Genomic DNA, 17,622 nt, shown 5'->3' on the forward strand with positions numbered 1-17,622 from the left:
GAAGCGTGTGCAACGCAGTGCAAGGTTTCAAAAGTCGTGGTGAACTAGCACAAATGAGAACCGCAACTGATAACTCAAGCGGGGTCAGAGTCATTGGAGCATGTATTCGATATTAGCAGTTTCAATGAGTAGCAACATTCTCATATTGTCTAGAATGCAATGCTAGCGGTTCTCTTCGAGTAATCTCGTACTTCTACCTTTTAATATGCGTTGTAGAAATGGCCGTGTCTGTGTAGCACTGCTACTTGGACCCAGGATTTGCACACGACTTCTGATGTTTTGGCCCTCGACGTTAGAAACCTTTCACTCATTTGCTACCAATTTCTATACGGTATGTTTCAACATCACCGGGGACTTCTTGTAGTGTCGCACCATCTTCCGCAGGCTCCAGGATCTTCCACTGGCACGAAATGCCTTCATCCTTGAATCTCGCCATGATGACATCAGCAATCGCCTCAAAATTCTCGGTCGCAAGCGCCAGTATTGTTGGTCCCGCACCAGAGAGACATATCCCCAACAACCCCTTGTGCGTTTTCGGCGACATTGAAGATAATATCGCCGGTAGTGCGGGAATGAGAGTTGCCCGGTAGGGTTGGTGGATCTTGTCTTGCATGGCTGAGTAAATCAATTCTGGGTCCGGAGGGCTGTCGGAGAGAACTGTGGTGAGAAGAGCGAGGCGCTGGAGGTTGAAGATCTATATGTGGAAGCGAATTTTTTTTATTGAGCATTGTTCCTTCTGTCAATCAAGCGGAGGGTGGGGGGAGTTTTCGACTTACCATGTCTTGTCTCGAGTAGGATTTGGGCAGCACCTCCCGGGCCTTCGCTGTGCTGACCTCGAAATCCGGGATGATGGCCAAGGCTTTGATTTCCTTGGCCCAGTTGAAACGGCGATAGTGGCCGATGTTCTCGGGCGGGATGGGCGGCGTCAGTCCGGTGTCGATGCCTCCAGCGGGTTCTGGGAGCACTTCTGAGAGCGGGACCTCCTTGCGTGCCATGTCCTGCGGATCGAGCTCGTTGAGGTACGTGCCGACGAAGCCGCCGTACAACGCCGCGGCGACGTTATCTGGGTGCCGCTCAACCATCAGCGCGAAGTCGAGGAGTCTCGGTTTTGAGAGGTTGAGGTCTCCCACGACGTTGCCGAGCAGAACACCTGCGACGACGGCGGCGCCGGACGAGCCCAATCCTCGACCCAGTGGAATCGGGTTGCTGATGTGCACCGACGTCTGGCCTGGGAAGTGGTGCTGATTGTGGCACCGGAGGACATATAGCGCCGTCCGGGTCAAGAGGTTGTTCTCCGGGTTCAGGTCGATGCTATCCGCCCCGACGCCTGAGTAGCTTACCGTGCAGTTCAGTGGGTTGTCAGGTGTTGATGGAGCGTTACGGTCGATGCTCACTCTCAGTTCCAGGTGCATTGATAGTGCCAGGCCGATCACATCAAAGCCAGGGCCTGGACCGGGGAGAAGAAAGAATGTGAGGATTAATGAACTTTTATGCTGGGATTGACAATGTCGCGACTTACCGATGTTGGCGGAGGAGCATGGCACCCCTGGTCCAGGTTAGCTTCGAGGATATAATTGAGTTCAATGCTATAAGAGGACTGACTTATCAAATGCATTGTGAGCTTAGTATTGCCCTCCCAGGGCGTTGTGGTAGTGGGGTGCGAGATCGAGGACACTGGGGAAAATGGGAAGATAAAATATCCAGAGCCGACCACCGACTTATGGTTAGTTTGTTGTGGCTGTCTGGCGAAGGAATGATGTATAAAATCCAATGTACTTCGATCAGTTGCGAACCTCGTGCCAGTAGCTGGTCTCTTGGGGGGATATTCAAACCAGCGCTCTACTATCTTGACTCAACAATGGTGGGAATGGTCTGTTCGACCAATCAGCAACTTCAATATCGTCCTCCGCCAAAAGTTTTTATGAGTCGGCAAACCTGCCGTCTTGGCACGAGGTTATGTTTACCACAATCCGACCTCGTAGTCTTCTCTTTTTGGTGCAGACCACCTTCTCTCAAGCAAAGGCCTTGTCGTCGCCCATCCCGAAAATATGGCACAATGCTGACACTGACGAATATGTCATTAATGAGGATAAAGCTCACCTGAAAGAGGTGAATGGGATTCAAGTCATCGAAGACTCTATCAGCGGCGAGTTCTCGGAGACCATCTTAATCACAGGAGGTACGAATGGTACTTAGGTAGATGTGTATAAGCTACCTACGTCAATAGGAGACTTGCCATACCAAGAGGTGCACACGACACTCATTTCCGCTACTTGCGTGATTTTCTCCATCAGGATATTTTCCAGAGACGACTAATATTGTTGGAACTCTTGTCTTGTTCCCGGCTCCTGTTTCCCAATCTCTCCTAACAAGCTGTCCCTGATCCTTGCGCAATCACACCTCTACAAATCCACTTCCAAGATCAATCGGCCTTCCGCAATTTTGTCTTCCGTCCGCGGCTTCCTCGCGAAGTGGACATGCTTTTCAAGACCGCTTGGATTTCATCCGCTTCACAAGCCAATCCAGATTCCCGACCGGTAGATTTAGAGGGAATGCAACAGAAGCCAAGATCTGCACAGTGAGTAGATACCAGCATAAAATGCAGACGACGAAGCCACAGGCGCCTGCCGCCGTCATAAGGTTTGTCGCTGTGATGCCCTCGGCGGCTTTGAAGAACACTCCTGACAGGCACCCCAACATGGGAACGAGCAGCAGGAAAGTTAACATGAGCACTAAGTTGGTTTTGAGGGAGGCGATGAAATATATGAAGCACAGCAAAGCCATATACAATGGGAAGTAGGCGAACGTGGCATTGAAGGTCGGATTTGCGAATGCTGTAGTTGGTGAATCAGGCTGATACGCCCCCGCCGCACTATAGTATGGCGTTAAGGTGGCCCCGAACGACAACCAAAAGGCTCCAAATGACCCGAACACCGCAAATTGGAATGTGTGGCCAAGGAAAAACTCCAGGAAGGATGCAATAATCATCAAGAGGCCACCGAAAAAATAGAAGACGCCACTGCTATATGGTAAGTCTCATCTTTCATTTCCAAATTGTGGAGGAAAAAAGACTTGCATTTCGGCCGCTCCAAGACCACCAGCACCTCGCCATCCCATCAGAGCGTTTGTTACGGGAGTGAGCGACATGAGAAAGCCGAGCAACGCCCTGAAATGGTGCAATGTCAGCATGTGTCTCTCACAACAGTGCTGGAGGCAAGAGGAATATCATACATGGGCATCGGATTTCCCAGCGCAGCTTGGACCCCGGCAATTGGATTTGTCTCAACCTCAATGTGTTCAGAAGAAAGCGTGGCAGGCTGTTGATGGTCATTCTTGGCCTGCTCTCCCATTTCTATGTCTGAAGACAATCTGTGTCCATTGGTAGCCATTGCTGAATTCTTCGCAGCAAGTGCAAGGGATGAGTATTAATGATTGAAGTGGTAAACAATGGACAGAGCGGAATGATGTGATGTGAGAAATCTGTCCTCACGTATGGTAGAAAGCAAAGGATTTAATTCGTGTTTTGAAGCCACTTATATACAGTTTGACATAGACTCCCTTGAAACCTATTGTCCTTGACTTCCGAGCAATCTTAGCATCGCCGAAGGCCAATACTCCAGCGGGAAAGGAATAGGACAGGACGCTAGGAGCTTTGGAGGAACTCAACTGAGATTGTGATTGTCAATTTCGAGCTGTCAATTTTGACCCGGCACGGAGGGATGGTGCTGTAGGAGCAGAAGCCCCTCCTGTATTGATATGGATTGCCTGGGGGATCTGCACTGGGCTCTCCACCCTCCCACCCTTGTGTAGGGCTTTGCACTCTGTTTGCTTCGGTGATCCGGAGCAGGTATTGGTACTCCATACGCGCATGCGGAATGAACGTACTCAACTTATTCAAAGTTTACTTTCTGACTATATGGAGCAAAAACTTAAGTTACTGAATGGCAACGAGGTAGTTGACGCTTGTAAGTAACGGACGAGCGAAAGTTCGAAGACTTACCTACTGTTATTTGACCCTCTTCGAGCGATTGACACTAGGGGGCGGCTCCGCTGTACATCGCGGCAGTTCCAGTGTATACTCTTCTATGTACTCTGTGAGAGTCAGAAAGGAGGTGCTGATGTTTACGTTTGTAGACAGCTCAGCTCAAGCAACATTTGATATATCACTCGTAGACACAAGGGTACACATCGTAGGTGTGGGTTGAACAGGTGTGAAATGAGATCCATGGCAAGGTCACTATATGAATAATGTATGCTAATATAGAGATAAGAACTTCTCAAGCAATATCGATTGCAGGACAGCTCGGCAAAAAAGAGAGTAAGGAGAATACTGGAGTCAGTGGTCGAGTTGTGGTATCAGCACGTTCCTTCGAAGATAACTCGTTTGACACTTTATACCTCAAATTCAGAGGTGAGAAATTGTCTACCGATATGAAGTGTTGTGACACATTCTGACTATTCTTTACAGGTATTATTTTTGTTTCCCATCAGGATGAGTCGTCTATCGAAGATCTCATCACGCTGACTGATATCAAATCACTCGCTGAATTCCAAAACGATCCTATCACTGGCAATACCACCGTGGATTTCCATTTTTACCTACCTATCGGTGCTTTAAGATTATTCGACGCGAACAGAAATCTTCCACGATCAGAAGTCATTAGAGGCCATGCCTACAAAGCTCGAAATAGTGGATATTGCAACAACCAAAAAAGTGTCGAGGGACTGTGTGAAGTCTCGTATTGGATTGAAGCAGAATTTCTTTCCACGGGCAAACAAATCGGATGCCTCACAAAGCACGTCGAAGTTCCAAAATTCTATGGTAGGCTTCGAGCCTTTATCGAGAGGCCTTTCCACTATTCCTCCAACGTAGGGGACGGTTGGTTTTCAAGGGTACGCCATGAGCACACAGTGAAGCTATCATTGCTTCTTCAACAGATTCAGTCGCATCCAATAGCCCGCATCAAAACAAATACCGCTTCATGCGGGCCACTTTCATTTGGCCTTACATTGAATTTGCTACGTCCAGCTGAAGATCCTACGCCTTGGGACCCCAGGCAGTCTTTAAAATGCTATGTCAAGTGCACGTGGAGAGCGAAAGTCTCTTTTTCAACGACGAAGGCTCAACCGACCACGGAGCTTGAAGATGAGCAGCTTGTATTCAATCCAGCCCCGATTAAAACAGTCGAGCGTCATGGTGTTTACTTCCGGCCCGAAGCAAGATTGGCATCGTCTCGTTGTTACGTTGCGATGGCTGAACTCGACTTGAATGTCCCATCTTTCATTCAGGAGCCATCATACAAACTAGGGTTGTTGTCAAGGAGATACACTTTGGAAGTTTCTCTCACTTTTGACACTTTTGGGAGAATGTTGTTGCCAGAAATACGGGGATTCTTTGACTTGGAGGTTGAACCAGTCATACTATGCACAGATGTTATTTGCGAGGAATTTGCATTCCGCCAACAGGTGGATATCAATCCGCAACAGGATGAGGGATTAACGAAAGAGGCGGGGAGGTGTAAGCCCAATCTCCCTATCTACTGCTAGCTTTGCATGTAAAATTGATTGTCTGCAAATTTAATTTCATAGCTGTTTGGCACAACAATCGCTAGGACAACTCTAAAGCTCCAGTGACTACACGAAATCCGCAGGTAGAAGTGACGGTGCAAACTGGTGATACCTTCGTAATATTGAGGATTACTACGGAGGATCATCTCCAGATCACAAATTAGATGCTCCTCAGCCACTATGAATTGTACATGCTCAATGAAGGCCACGAGGTCATGCCTTCATCATCGCTGTATGTGAGTAGACTGTCATCACAACGCAACACAAGAAGAACGACCACAGGATTGGTCGATGAGACCTGAAACCAGGATGTTTACACAAAGTAATCGAGCAGCTCCGTTTAACCAACTCCCACGAACCGAGACCGCTAGGTCACTAAATCCGGGACTCTCTACGTCTCCTTCGTCACTTCAATGGTCTTGTTCCCAGATAGTATACGAAGTTGGCGCGTTGAGGCTCATTGAAAGCAGTTTCCCGGACTGCCGGAAATCTAAGAGTGAAGTTCCGCGTTGGGACATATGCGGAGTCTTCGCGAGGCTCCTGGCGAGTTGATGAATCGAGTTCAAGATTTCAAGATGACTATTCCTGGTGTCCGGATTGCTTAAAGCATGCTGAACTACTATCAAAGTAAGTATATTCCGGCGGCTCCGCACCCAAGTACAGTACTCCAGACTTCTCCGCAAAGCGGGTTGGCTGGAGATTTTCAACATTCGGACCGGCACAGCTCTCTCTCTCAATCTGCTTTGATGCCACGCATATTTCCAGCAGATAAGTTGTCAAGGAAATAAATGCTTGGAGCTATCGCTCGATGCGATACAAAAGATGCCACTTCGCGTATCTTCAACAGCCAGAAAAATTCCCTCAAGGAACAGATAAGTGCAGAGTAATAACACAGCAGAAATGGAACAACAAAAGGTCCCCGCAAATAGTACTCTTAAAACCAATCTGACCCAGTTCGCCCATCGTCGCAATAGTGAAGGGCCTTATGCTGACAACTTGGACGTGGATGTCTTGATTGTTGGAGCCGGCTTTGGTGAAGCTCACCATCCCCAGTTGCACAATAAAGATATGTACTGACTAGTGCTGCAGGTGGCACGTACCTACTGTACGAACTTCGTAAAGCCGGTTACAAAACTGTGGTGTACGATGCTGGTACATCATTCGGAGGAACTTGGAGATGGAATATCTATCGTTCGACTCCCCAGACTCTTTCCAAGTATGCACGATGCTGACCTTTCCAAGCTGGGGCGAGGGTAGACAGTGAAGTTCCCATATACGAACTTCCTATTCCCGAGGTCTACAAGGACTGGCACTGGAGCACCAACTATCCAGACTGGAAAGAACTACAAGCATATTTTGCCCATGCTGATAAGGTGCTGGACCTCTCTAAAGATGTGTCTTTCCAGACTGTGGTCGTTGGAGCAACATTTGACATTGAGTCGGGAAGGTGGACTGTCAGTACATCTGATGGCCGGAAGGCAAAAGCTCGGTTTCTCATTGCCGCTACCGGTTTCGCAGCCAAGCGCTATGTGCCTCCATTCAAAGGCATTGAGAATTATAAGGGTATCATCCATCACACCTCTTTCTGGCCCAACGAAGGAGTCGATGTTAAGGACAAAAAGGTCGCAGTCATTGGATCTGGAGCATCGGGTGTTCAGGTCGCCCAGGAATGGGGCCCGGAAGTGAAGGAAATGTATTCTTTCCAAAGAACTCCGAATCTCGCAATTCCGATGGGAAAGAGATCCCTGACAAAGGAAGAACAGGATTCTTTGAAATCAATTTATCCGACCATCCATGAGTTCCGAGACCGTTGTTTTGCGGGGTTTCACTATGACCTTTGCGAGCGCAATACGTTTGATGATACTCCCGAGGAGCGAGAGGCCTTCTACGAAGATCTGTGGCAAGTTGGAGGGTTCCATCTGTGGCTTGCCAATTACAAGGACTACCTCTTTGACGAGAAGGCCAACCGAGAGACCTATAACTTCTGGCTTAAGAAACAACGAGCGCGTGTGACCGACCCGATCAAGAGAGATCTACTTTGTCCACTTGAACCTCCTCATCCGTGGGGTGTCAAACGCCCCTGTCTAGAACAGAACTACTTCGAGGTTTTAGACCAGAAGAACGTCACGATTGTCGACATTAGTGATGCTTCGGGCAATGAGATCGTGGAATTTACCGAGAAGGGGATTAAAACCACGGATGGCAAAGAGTATGAGGTTGATGTTGTGGCGCTGGCCACAGGATTCGACGTCGTGACTGGAGGTCTCACTCAAATGGGCTTAAAATCCATCAATGATACATACCTTGACGATGAGTGGAAGAACGGCATCAACACATACCTTGGTGTTACCATCGCAGGTTATCCCAACTTGTTCCATGTCTACGCAGCTCATGCTCCAACGCTTCTTTGCAATGGGCCTTCGTGCGTCGAAGTTCAAGGTCGATGGATACGTGATGCTATCAATATGATCACGCGACAGGGCATCAAATTCGTCAATCCCACCGACACAGCGAGCGAGCAGTGGAAGGCAAGGATCGCAGGTTTGGCTGAACAAACGCTCTTTCCCAAAGCCAAACGCAGTACGTACATGGGAGGTAGTATCCCTGGGAAGGCTCGAGAATTCGTGTGTTATCCGGCAGGATTGGGCACCTATGGGGCGGAGATCAGGGGCTACCTGACGGGATTTAAGGGATTCGAGGTTGTCAGACCTTGAGAAGAGTGTTATGTTACTGGAAAGAATGGTTGCGGAGAGAGATATAGGTATCTGAATAATTGTTATGCATTGTCTTGGAAAAGATGGTTACTGTCGTCAAATTGCAATTGTGATAGAACGCAGCTCATGTTAGCAAATCTTTGTTATTAGCACACTTAATCCTCAAAGACAGCCCAGCGAACTCTCAGGTGTTTCGCACTCTATGTTTCGTGGGTTCCCACAGCAGTTGGAAATGTACAGGTCCAAATTGCAGATACACCTCTTCCCGGCCTCGAGAGCCCCAGTCGTTGAAGCAAAGCAGCATGATTCTTCACCCACTTTTATCTAGTCGCAAGATTCGAATACCAAAAAAGAACAGAACTTCGTAGAGCAGGATCTTTGTTACTCTGCTTCGTGAGTGTGGCCAAGTCTCGGTGGTTGTCATCGTCGCAAGCCATGCGCCACAAAGAAGTCACATTTCAAGTCGTCGGACGAATCAAACGCCATCCGAGAGCTGAAATTACACGTACAGTAAAGAATGTATTATTACTAAACCGATAAGAGAGGATCACCTGGGCACATTCCTCTGCATCTATGGGTACTTGGGTCATTCGACGCTGACTTTAGATTCACCCCATGGTTTACCATTCCGTTCCAGGAAAGGGTTGGTAGCGGCTCCTCTTGCCAAGAGCGGAGCCGCCTCGTATCCAAGTTGGCTCCGCAGATAGAATGGTTAAAGGGTCCTCTACCCTGAGCTAGATCACTCCAGAACACAATTCGTGCACAGGAATCGTTTTTGAAGCTTTGCTTCAAGACTTAGTGGATCGATTTAGCCATTGCAACGGTCGAAAGGCGGAGTTGTGGACAGCAGCACAGTGCCTCCTCCGGGAGCCCCAGATCTTCCCGCACATGCCCTCCGAGAGGCGGATCGTGTTGACATTCAAGGCCAAAGAGGGGCACCCCGAGTCGCTGCTGCATTTGAGCGGGCCATTTCAAGGAGTGCTAAAGGACAGAGAGGATACCTCTCAGCCTTCGTAGCATTAGGGGTTGGTGGGGGACTGGAACCTTGAATATGATATAGAAGATAAAGAAAGCGTGGCAACAAGAGAACATATTCGCATGCATCCCTAAGACTATTATACTAGTATCAGGGCTCATACTAATATCAGAGCTTGGAGATCTCATCAAACATTTACACTTAGCTAGCACTCCCGTTTAAACAATGACGAAGATAACATCAGCCGGAGTTTCGGCTTTGCGAAGCCTTATGAATGACACGACCCGTGATCCTGTGAGAAATGCTGCAGGTGTCGTCTTTGTGGCAGTCAATAAGCAAGGTGAAGCAATCTTTGAACATGCTTCGGGGACCTCTGGATTGGGCATAGATGTCCCAATGACTACCGAGCACTCATTTTGGATTGCTAGTTGCACCAAGATGATCACGGGAATTGCTTGTATGCAGCTTGTTGAGCAAGGTCTCTTGACTCTGGACGATGTTGAACTCATGGAAAAGCTCTGTCCTGTAAGTTTCATGGTCTTGTGTTGGAATTCCTGGGAATATCCCTCTATGAGGTTCATGGCTTTTCCCGAATAGTTTTCTACAATTCATACTGACTATCATGCCTTTTGTTGTGTCAAAATAGGAGCTCAAGGAAGTAAAGGTCATTCAAGGCAAAGAATTGATCCCTAAGAAGCGAGGTATCACTTTACGCATGCTTCTCTCTCACACGGGTGAGTATGTTCCCACTTTGTTGTTTCTATGATCTTGACTAAGCAATAACGATAGCCGGTTTTGGTTATTCTTTTTTCGACAAGCGCCTGAACGATTTTTATGGCGCCGTAGGATTGAACGAGTTTTCTGGACTAAAGCACGATTATCTATCCCAGCCTCTCGTCAATCAGCCTGGTGAGGTGTGGGAGTATGGAATCAACATCGATTGGGCAGGTATATGTGTCGAACGAGTCTCTGGAATGTGCCTCAATGATTATTTCCAAAAGTACATCTTTGAACCAATAGGAATCACGCACATCAACATGTTTCCCACCGCGGACATGATGAAGAAGATTGCATATATGCACTCTCGCGACCTACACACAGGAGATCTTAAGCTCGCCATCGACGGCCACCTCAACCACGCCCCCCTCGCTGCCACAACACAGGTCGAAAAGGACGCCATATTTCAACAGGGAGGAGCAGGTTGCTTTGCGCGCCCTAATCAATACGCTCAGGTCATCAGCGTGCTATTGAATGATGGCGTCCACGCCCCGACAAACACAAGACTGCTCAAAAAAGAAACCGTAGAGGCCATGTTTACAAACCAAATCCCAGAGTTCCCAAATTTCGCAAGACAAGGTATTCTACCACCCAAGCCAGAGTACTCAAATGCGCTGCCTGAACTATACCCAGAGGCGCATGATATTCCCCAAGGGTGGGGTCTTACATTCTTCCTACACCTGAGGGACAGTGCAGTGCACAGCAAAGGTACGGCATGGTGGGCCGGCCTACCCAACCTGTTCTGGTGGGCTGATCGCAATAGGGGTGTTGGAGGAATGATCGCAACACAGATCCTCCCTTTCGGCGACCCTAAAGTGTTGGGACTGTGGGCAACAATGGAGGCAACCATCAATGCGAACCTCGAAAGTGGGGGAAATTAGTATAGATTTGCTGCTCGATGAGCGTCGAGGTTATGATGTCTGGACACAAGGGATCTCGAGGAGTCTCAGCAACTACATTCAACTTAGGGAGTGAACAAGACTCAGGCATTGACTTTGCATGGCTATTAGTGCTGATAGAAGGACGTATGCTCTAAAAATCAAGGCCTGACATTGACAAAATCCATCTGTTGCAAAACTGTAGAACTAAAGCAAACCATTAATCTGGCGAAAATCGAACCATTCTGCGTTTCAAAGAGATCGCCAGTAAGAACGCCATGTCTGATTTCCTACCCAGGTCAAGGAGAGCTTCGACACAATCGCCTAAGCTCGCGTAAATGCGGTCTTGATCTCCAGGAGCCCACATATGCGAAGAAGTGTTTAATGGGTGGTCAATCTCACTAAGCCAGGTCAAGAATTGCACCGAAACTCTGGCGAAGGAGCGAATCATGATCTCCGTCCATGGCTCTGTGAGAAGCGCGCCATCATTCACGGTCGGATGGAAGTCGTTCATCTGGCTGAAGCTGCAGTCTTGCCTCACTCGGCCAACTCGACCTAGATCTCCCATTTCGAAAGCGCTTTGCCGCTTGATATGGAACAAAAGAGAACATGACTTCCGTATCGCCGAATGGCGTTTATCTGTCTCTCCAGCTTGGTCGACTTCCTCAATGAGGTCGGACAGTAGGTAGCATGCTAGGTTCCAGTGGCTTGTCAGCACGGAATACCATGACTGAATTTGCGGTGGCAGCTCATCATGATGCTGTATACACGTGGTGATGAACTTGCCATAGTTTTGGTTCCAGTATTCATAAACCTTGAGCGCACCTTGGATTAGCTGTTCAAGCTTCATCGCCGATGCACGACGGAATTGTGCATTCTGTAATTGCTTAACCTTTCGATACAGAAGAGCCTTGACGGGTGCAGCCTCTGAGAGTAGTACACTTGCCGATTCTTTCGAGAAAGGCCACTGCATGGCACCCACTGCATTTGCCTCGGAGTGCCTCCCAAGAAAATACATTCCCCAAGGGTTGTCTTCCACATCTGACTCGGTATCATCCCGGGCTTGTGGAATCGAGTTCGATGATCTTGCACTAGGTATAGCACCGTTTTGAGGATGGAATGAGCCTTGAGTCCGGTGCATCTTTCTATCTTCGGACAGAATTATCGAATCTTCATCTGATACAATTGGCAAACGATTATTGATCGCTGCAGATAGTGTGTCGCACATCATCACCAGCCAGAATAACTGGTTAAAAGTCATTCGATCTGCAAGAAACTCATTTTCGTCCGGAGAATTCTTTTCAGTTAATATCGGCGTTCTAGTAGACTGAGGCCTTATTGTACTGAGTTTTACCCGTTTAGCAGAGAGTCGCATGAGAGAGTCGCGCAGGTGAAGGGGGTCCTTGTCCAAGTCTAGCAGTTCCTGGGTCTCGGAGAACTCTGGCGCGTTCTCAGTGCAGGCTGATACAGATCGTTCGGTGTGCCCATCGTCACTCCACGGGACCCCTCCGCCAGATCCTGTTGGTTGACAAGTCTTTGATCCGAAATAGTCGTTGGTTTCTTGTCCATAATTCTTGACGCGTTGGAAGTCTTCGGACGATAACGGCCGTTGCGTGAAACCAAAAATTACCTGTGCGAATGCAACCTGGAATGAATCTATACCCATGGCTTGTTGCAACGCCTGGTAGGCCTCATTCCACAGCGTCACTTGGAGTGATCGATCGAAACTCGCCAGTTTGGTTTCAGCAAAATCGAATAATGAAGCACTAATCAATTCTTCAAACTCTTGGAAATGTCGTTGACCAAGTCCTCCGGTATGTCCATTGAACAAGTTTGATGACTTAGCACCCTCAAGCTGGGACCACTGGGATGCGAATGCCATTATTACCGTATTTAGAGCACGGGATGCAAGCCGAATCTCTCTTGGTGTTAGAGGACGTTCAGTCAAGACACAAGACGCACGGTCTAGTCTCTGAATTCGACGAACCATGCCATGTTTACTGACTGTTTTCGTCCTGGCAAATAACAGCTTCCGCGGCCGACTTGCCAAAATTCCTTCATTATTGTAGGGGCAGCTTTGTTCCGTTACCCAGCACAACAATGCATTTTCCAAAGTGTCAGAATAGATATGCTTCAAGCTTGTCGAGATCAGGGCTTTGTTGGTTTGTTCTGCCAGATAATGGCCTGGTAGAGCGAAACGAGGTACGTCCTGTGTCGATGCTCTTATGTCCGGCACATTGGTATCCCCACCCAGGATCTGATCCTCAAAGCTGAATGCTGGGGTTTCAAGTGCGGCCCCAGTACTAAGATCATAGTAGAGAGAGTCGGCCGCATCCAGAGAACTGGATCTTTCTTCATCTAAATGAACCTGCAAGACCCCGTCTTGCGCGTAATCCCATGTCGCTGTATCGACAAAATCAGGTACAGGGGCGTTCGGGTAGAATTCGACCTGGTCATGTCTTGTCAAGGTTTGGCAATGGAGGCCTTCAATACTGTTAATTCGATCAAAATAAGAAGTAAGAGGAAGACCTGGAGCGGCCGTCTCATTCTTCGAGTAGTGCTGATCCGTATGTGCTTGTGAAGATGTAGTGCGCTTTCTGGATCTTCCAGCACTGAGCGTTCTGGTTGTGGGCTCGATGCTAGATTCTTTGAAAGTGGCATGATGCTTGGGCGGGGCGTTCGTTTTCTTAGTAGATGGATTGTGTCCATTGATGCTCTCAAAGGTGCACGTTTTGCCCAGCCTCAAGCAATTCGAACAACCCGTCCATTGAGAGAGAGCAGCATCGCAGGCTCGCTTGTAACGTCGGCAATGATCACAACTCCGATTTTGGCGACGAGGGGTTTTATAGTGGTAATTGGTGACAGACCCTATCATCTTGCTGGAGATCATAAATTCTCGTGGTGTAGCTACAACAGTCTGGGACGGACCGCGGATGATGAAAAGCTGTGGGAAACAGGGACCCAAAAGAACGGGTGCGAGGTGGATTAATCTAGCGTCTGCTCTCACCATTCTACGCTGTGAGCTACATGTGGGGTACCCCTGATTGTGTGGAGTTGGCTTCCCGAGGTCCGGTGAACGACATTCTGGGGTCGAGTTGGGCGCGGCGAGTCGACTACATCCGTACTGTGAATAAGTGCTTAAGTCGAACTTATCCTGATGATCTAACCAGAAAGGAAGAGCAGCGGCATGTTAGAGTTAATAAAGTTGACTCTATGTCTGGACTAGATAAACGAGTGGGTAGTACGAAATGTTACAACAAGAGGAAGTTTATTGAGGTAAAGAATCGGACAGTCCTCCACTGTGGGGCTGGTACTAACTAGTATGGACGGTATTTGACAGACGCACATCCGGGATCCAGGTGGTCAGATGGGTTTCATCTGTGATGATCAGTTGGCCGATAGAAATCTCAAGGAAGCACAGAGCAGCATCGTATCCTTCCTAGCCAGTGTGAATTGCGCAGATTTCTCAAACTTTGATGTTGTCGGATTTGATTGATTTCTCCTGGACCTGCTGCTTGCCTTTCCCCGTATGACGCTTTTTCGAGAGATGTAAGGAGTAGTGTAGGGACATTTCTAAGACCGTACTCTCTTCTGACCAGGCAAAGCGCTCAAAGGATCTTCTGAGCTCCACTATAAACCAGGGCAGCGATCGACACCTTGGCGGCTAAATGTTTGTCGTTATCTGATTGTTCTCCAGACTAGAGGGCGAAGATGTCAGTATTGGCAGCCCAACTTGAGAAGTCATCATGCATGTCCCGCTCTGCTTGCAGCACATGAATCCTATAGGGAGTCTAAGATCGACATGGGCAGAGAAACGACGTAGAGAGGGTAATGTAGCGTATATACTGACATTCGCCTCTTTCCCTTACATTCTGTTTAATTACATTCATGATGCAAGAGACCTGGAATGGGTTGTTGGCAGCAATGTACTCTATTGCGGCGCTGGCTTTGATGTAGGATCAATGGGCGCCACGTTAGTAGCGGAATTTATGAGGTGAGAGTTGAGTTGTCCTAACATTGTTCCTCCATGGGGCCTTTTTCAGTCCTCCAATGTAAGCAATGCGATGGACGAGGCTGGGAGATTGAATGAGCCTTCTTCGACTTGCTCCTCCACGACCTTTCCTTCTGGTCTACCGGAAGCTGTCTCGAAGTTCTGGCCCGCCCAAGTCCTGTTGATGTCAGTATCTCTTCTAAGGCAGCGTGATTATTCATGCCACTCACAGGCCTGTGTAGGCAGTCGTCTTCTCCGTCTGCAGCAGCTTCATGGTCAGTGCACCACCTGCATACAGGCCATCTAATGTTACATTGATGCTGGGCTTGTTGCCGGTCCCAAGGTATATCTGCGTGTTTAGCACCACGAGACGCGCAAGCCGCTGTTCCTCCCAAATTCCATAGGCGGTAAGGGTCAAATTAGTAGTTGGTATTTCGGCAATGAAAGCAGTTCCAGAAGTTCCGATTGCCTCATTGACAACCAAAAGGGCGTAATAAGAGGGTAATATGTGCGGCTGGGTGATGTTGAGCCCGTCATCGGCATTACTGGTTGGCTGGATAGCATTATATCGGAAGCCCACGCCTTGGTGTAGATGTACTCTCTCAATACCATACGATGCCGCCAAAAGCAGCCAGTCGGTCGTCCACAGGGCACTCTCAACCGTGTTGCTAAGACCTGGCTGTCCGTGACTAGGCATTGATTAGGTCTGTCACTATGTGCTTTGTTAGTTTCATAACTTACAGAGCATATGAGTTTGTCTCGCCCTAAAGTTGCATTAGTCCGCAGGCTGCGAGATATTGATTCAATGACAGGCATACCAGTAGATATTTTAAGCCAGAGGCACGGACCGCGATACGCCCGATAGTCCTTGTCGACATATTGGTACGGATAGAAATCTTGTCCATCAGTTGCCCAGGTCTGACGATGATTCTTGGATCGAAAGCTCCCGAATATGAATGCCCAGAGACATGAGATATTTCGCAGCTGAGGTTGGGGTTATTTAACAGGCCGGCCTGTAGCATGCCTTCCGGAATCCATTCCGGTGCTTCCCTTGTAGTAAAAGACCCGGGCATCAGTCTTGGACTAGAGGGGTCTGAACAGTTGAGGTCGAGCACGTTGCTGACAGTGTTAGCGAATTTCAACCACGTGTTTGTGTAGTTGACAACGTCCCAGCTCGGCCCCAAGGTTCCTCTGACGGGAGTTCGAGTTGGGCCCCAGAAATCAGGCTCATTTCCAATCTCGATATTGGCAAGCTTTACATGACTAGTTATATTTGCTCGGGCACCATGGAATGACTCGGCAAGGAGCCGAGCTTGGGCAGTTGTCTCAGTTAAATTCAGTAATTTCATGTTAAGACCCCAGACAAAGGGGGTCCCAGTGGGCAAATTTCCCGAAAGGGCGTAAAAGTCGCGTCCGATAAAGATATGATCCGCCTCGGGATTGGGAAATATCGGATTAGCAGGCGGGAATGTTGCGTTGACGACCTTGACGTCGAGATCGATAGTGGCTCGGTCTGCCGAATTGGCTCCAACTCTTATAAACGGCATCTGTCCTGTTCTTTCCCCGAGATTGAGCAGTAGTTGGTTGAAGTACTCGTTCGGCTGCCCTATCTCCTTACCTGCCCAATCTGTCCAGCGGTCCAGCTCAAGGCTAAAGGCAGCAAGGCCTGGTGACAGTTGCTCGGCCCATGCTGGCATCCGACTGGGAAGCTGCAACTTGATTTCGTAACTGTGTGAGATACTCTGGACCTGTGAAATGGCGAGTCCTGCCAGTAAATAAAATGCACGCATCATGGATGTGGACGCACAATGTTACATCGTCATGGGATCCATCGATGTGATGTCTCTTATTATACTCTTGAAACACCAGGGCGTCCCATAGTCATTCGCCGACCTTAGCAACGTCCCACACGAATTTGGCCAAGGAGAGGGCACGATTGTGCCTTGGCAGGACATGGCTACTCGCGAGTTGCGATGGTTCTCTTAGAAGAAGTTGTACGCTGGCAAACCAAGATCAACGGGACGTGTTAGAAAGGCAGCTGCTTCTTGCGGGAGCGAATCATGATGCCTCGCTTCTCCATCGGGACGATACGGGCCACTGTTTTGAACCATCGCGAGCATCGCTTGCATTATAATTATTGCGGGGCGGGCAAATGTGGTATTGTGACATCGAGTACTCCTCAAGATCATGTGCACAAATGGCTATGGCGCATACCTAATTGAGGGTGAGGTGCTTAGAGCACTTTTTGTCTCTTCTTCGCCTCGTGCTGGAAATGAACAGTGCCCTGCCAGCTTGGAGAGATCAACTAATTGAGTTAATAGCCCTGTTTATGGAGATTGTCTAACTTGAATTGTGGCGAGAGCCGAGTGGTCCGCCGTACATACCACGTGACTATGTTCCAGCATAGGGCGGCGTCATTGGCATTCCGAAAAGGAGTGGAACGCTGGCAGATTTCTCAATCCTTGGCATCAAAAAGTTCGACTTTCTTTTCCCCAGTGAAAAGTCAAATCCAAAATGCTTTGATTTCCTGGAGGATTGTTATGCTAACCAGACCAAGGCTCATAGTAACTTGAAGGGGACTTTTGTGTCATTTGCACCGGTAAGTCCACATGGCCTGTTGTTGAAATCAGTGATCCTTATCATCCTCCCTTTCTGGCATATGGTACTCAGCCTAGCCAAGCACGAGGCCTGGCAAGAACCGTCAACACTGGGAGAATT

The 17,622-nt window shown here is 48.5% G+C and overlaps 5 protein-coding genes across 5 annotated transcripts; 2 read left to right on the top strand and 3 right to left on the bottom strand.

Moving 5' to 3' along the window:
- Nucleotides 1-307: 307 nt before the first annotated feature.
- Nucleotides 308-1,615, bottom strand: THR1 (Trihydroxynaphthalene reductase; the record flags this gene model as incomplete). The annotated part of the gene is made up of 4 exons (XM_064851534.1): nt 308-694; nt 777-1,447; nt 1,520-1,546; nt 1,603-1,615. 4 exons carry the CDS (start codon nt 1,613-1,615, stop codon nt 308-310), a joined length of 1,098 nt encoding a protein of 365 aa, XP_064710537.1.
- Nucleotides 1,616-6,468: 4,853 nt separating this feature from the next.
- Nucleotides 6,469-8,282, top strand: LTR84_007984 (uncharacterized protein; the record flags this gene model as incomplete). Its single annotated transcript, XM_064851535.1, has 3 exons — nt 6,469-6,601; nt 6,658-6,759; nt 6,811-8,282. The coding sequence occupies 3 exons, from the start codon at nt 6,469-6,471 to the stop codon at nt 8,280-8,282; spliced, it is 1,707 nt and encodes a 568-aa protein (XP_064710538.1).
- A 1,201-nt stretch (nt 8,283-9,483) lies between these two features.
- LTR84_007985 (uncharacterized protein) lies at nt 9,484-10,916 on the top strand (the record flags this gene model as incomplete). Its single annotated transcript, XM_064851536.1, has 3 exons — nt 9,484-9,783; nt 9,905-9,992; nt 10,048-10,916. 3 exons carry the CDS (start codon nt 9,484-9,486, stop codon nt 10,914-10,916), a joined length of 1,257 nt encoding a protein of 418 aa, XP_064710539.1.
- A 217-nt stretch (nt 10,917-11,133) lies between these two features.
- Nucleotides 11,134-13,788, bottom strand: LTR84_007986 (uncharacterized protein; the record flags this gene model as incomplete). The annotated part of the gene is made up of 1 exon (XM_064851537.1): nt 11,134-13,788. The coding sequence occupies one exon, from the start codon at nt 13,786-13,788 to the stop codon at nt 11,134-11,136; it is 2,655 nt and encodes an 884-aa protein (XP_064710540.1).
- A 1,164-nt stretch (nt 13,789-14,952) lies between these two features.
- On the bottom strand, nt 14,953-16,694 carry LTR84_007987 (uncharacterized protein; the record flags this gene model as incomplete). The annotated part of the gene is made up of 4 exons (XM_064851538.1): nt 14,953-15,082; nt 15,135-15,593; nt 15,646-15,668; nt 15,723-16,694. The coding sequence occupies 4 exons, from the start codon at nt 16,692-16,694 to the stop codon at nt 14,953-14,955; spliced, it is 1,584 nt and encodes a 527-aa protein (XP_064710541.1).
- Between the last annotated feature and the right edge of the window lie 928 nt (nt 16,695-17,622).

The sequence above is a fragment of the Exophiala bonariae genome (genome assembly GCF_035927105.1).
Source record: "Exophiala bonariae strain CCFEE 5792 chromosome Unknown scaffold_3, whole genome shotgun sequence".
Taxonomy (NCBI): domain Eukaryota; kingdom Fungi; phylum Ascomycota; class Eurotiomycetes; order Chaetothyriales; family Herpotrichiellaceae; genus Exophiala; species Exophiala bonariae.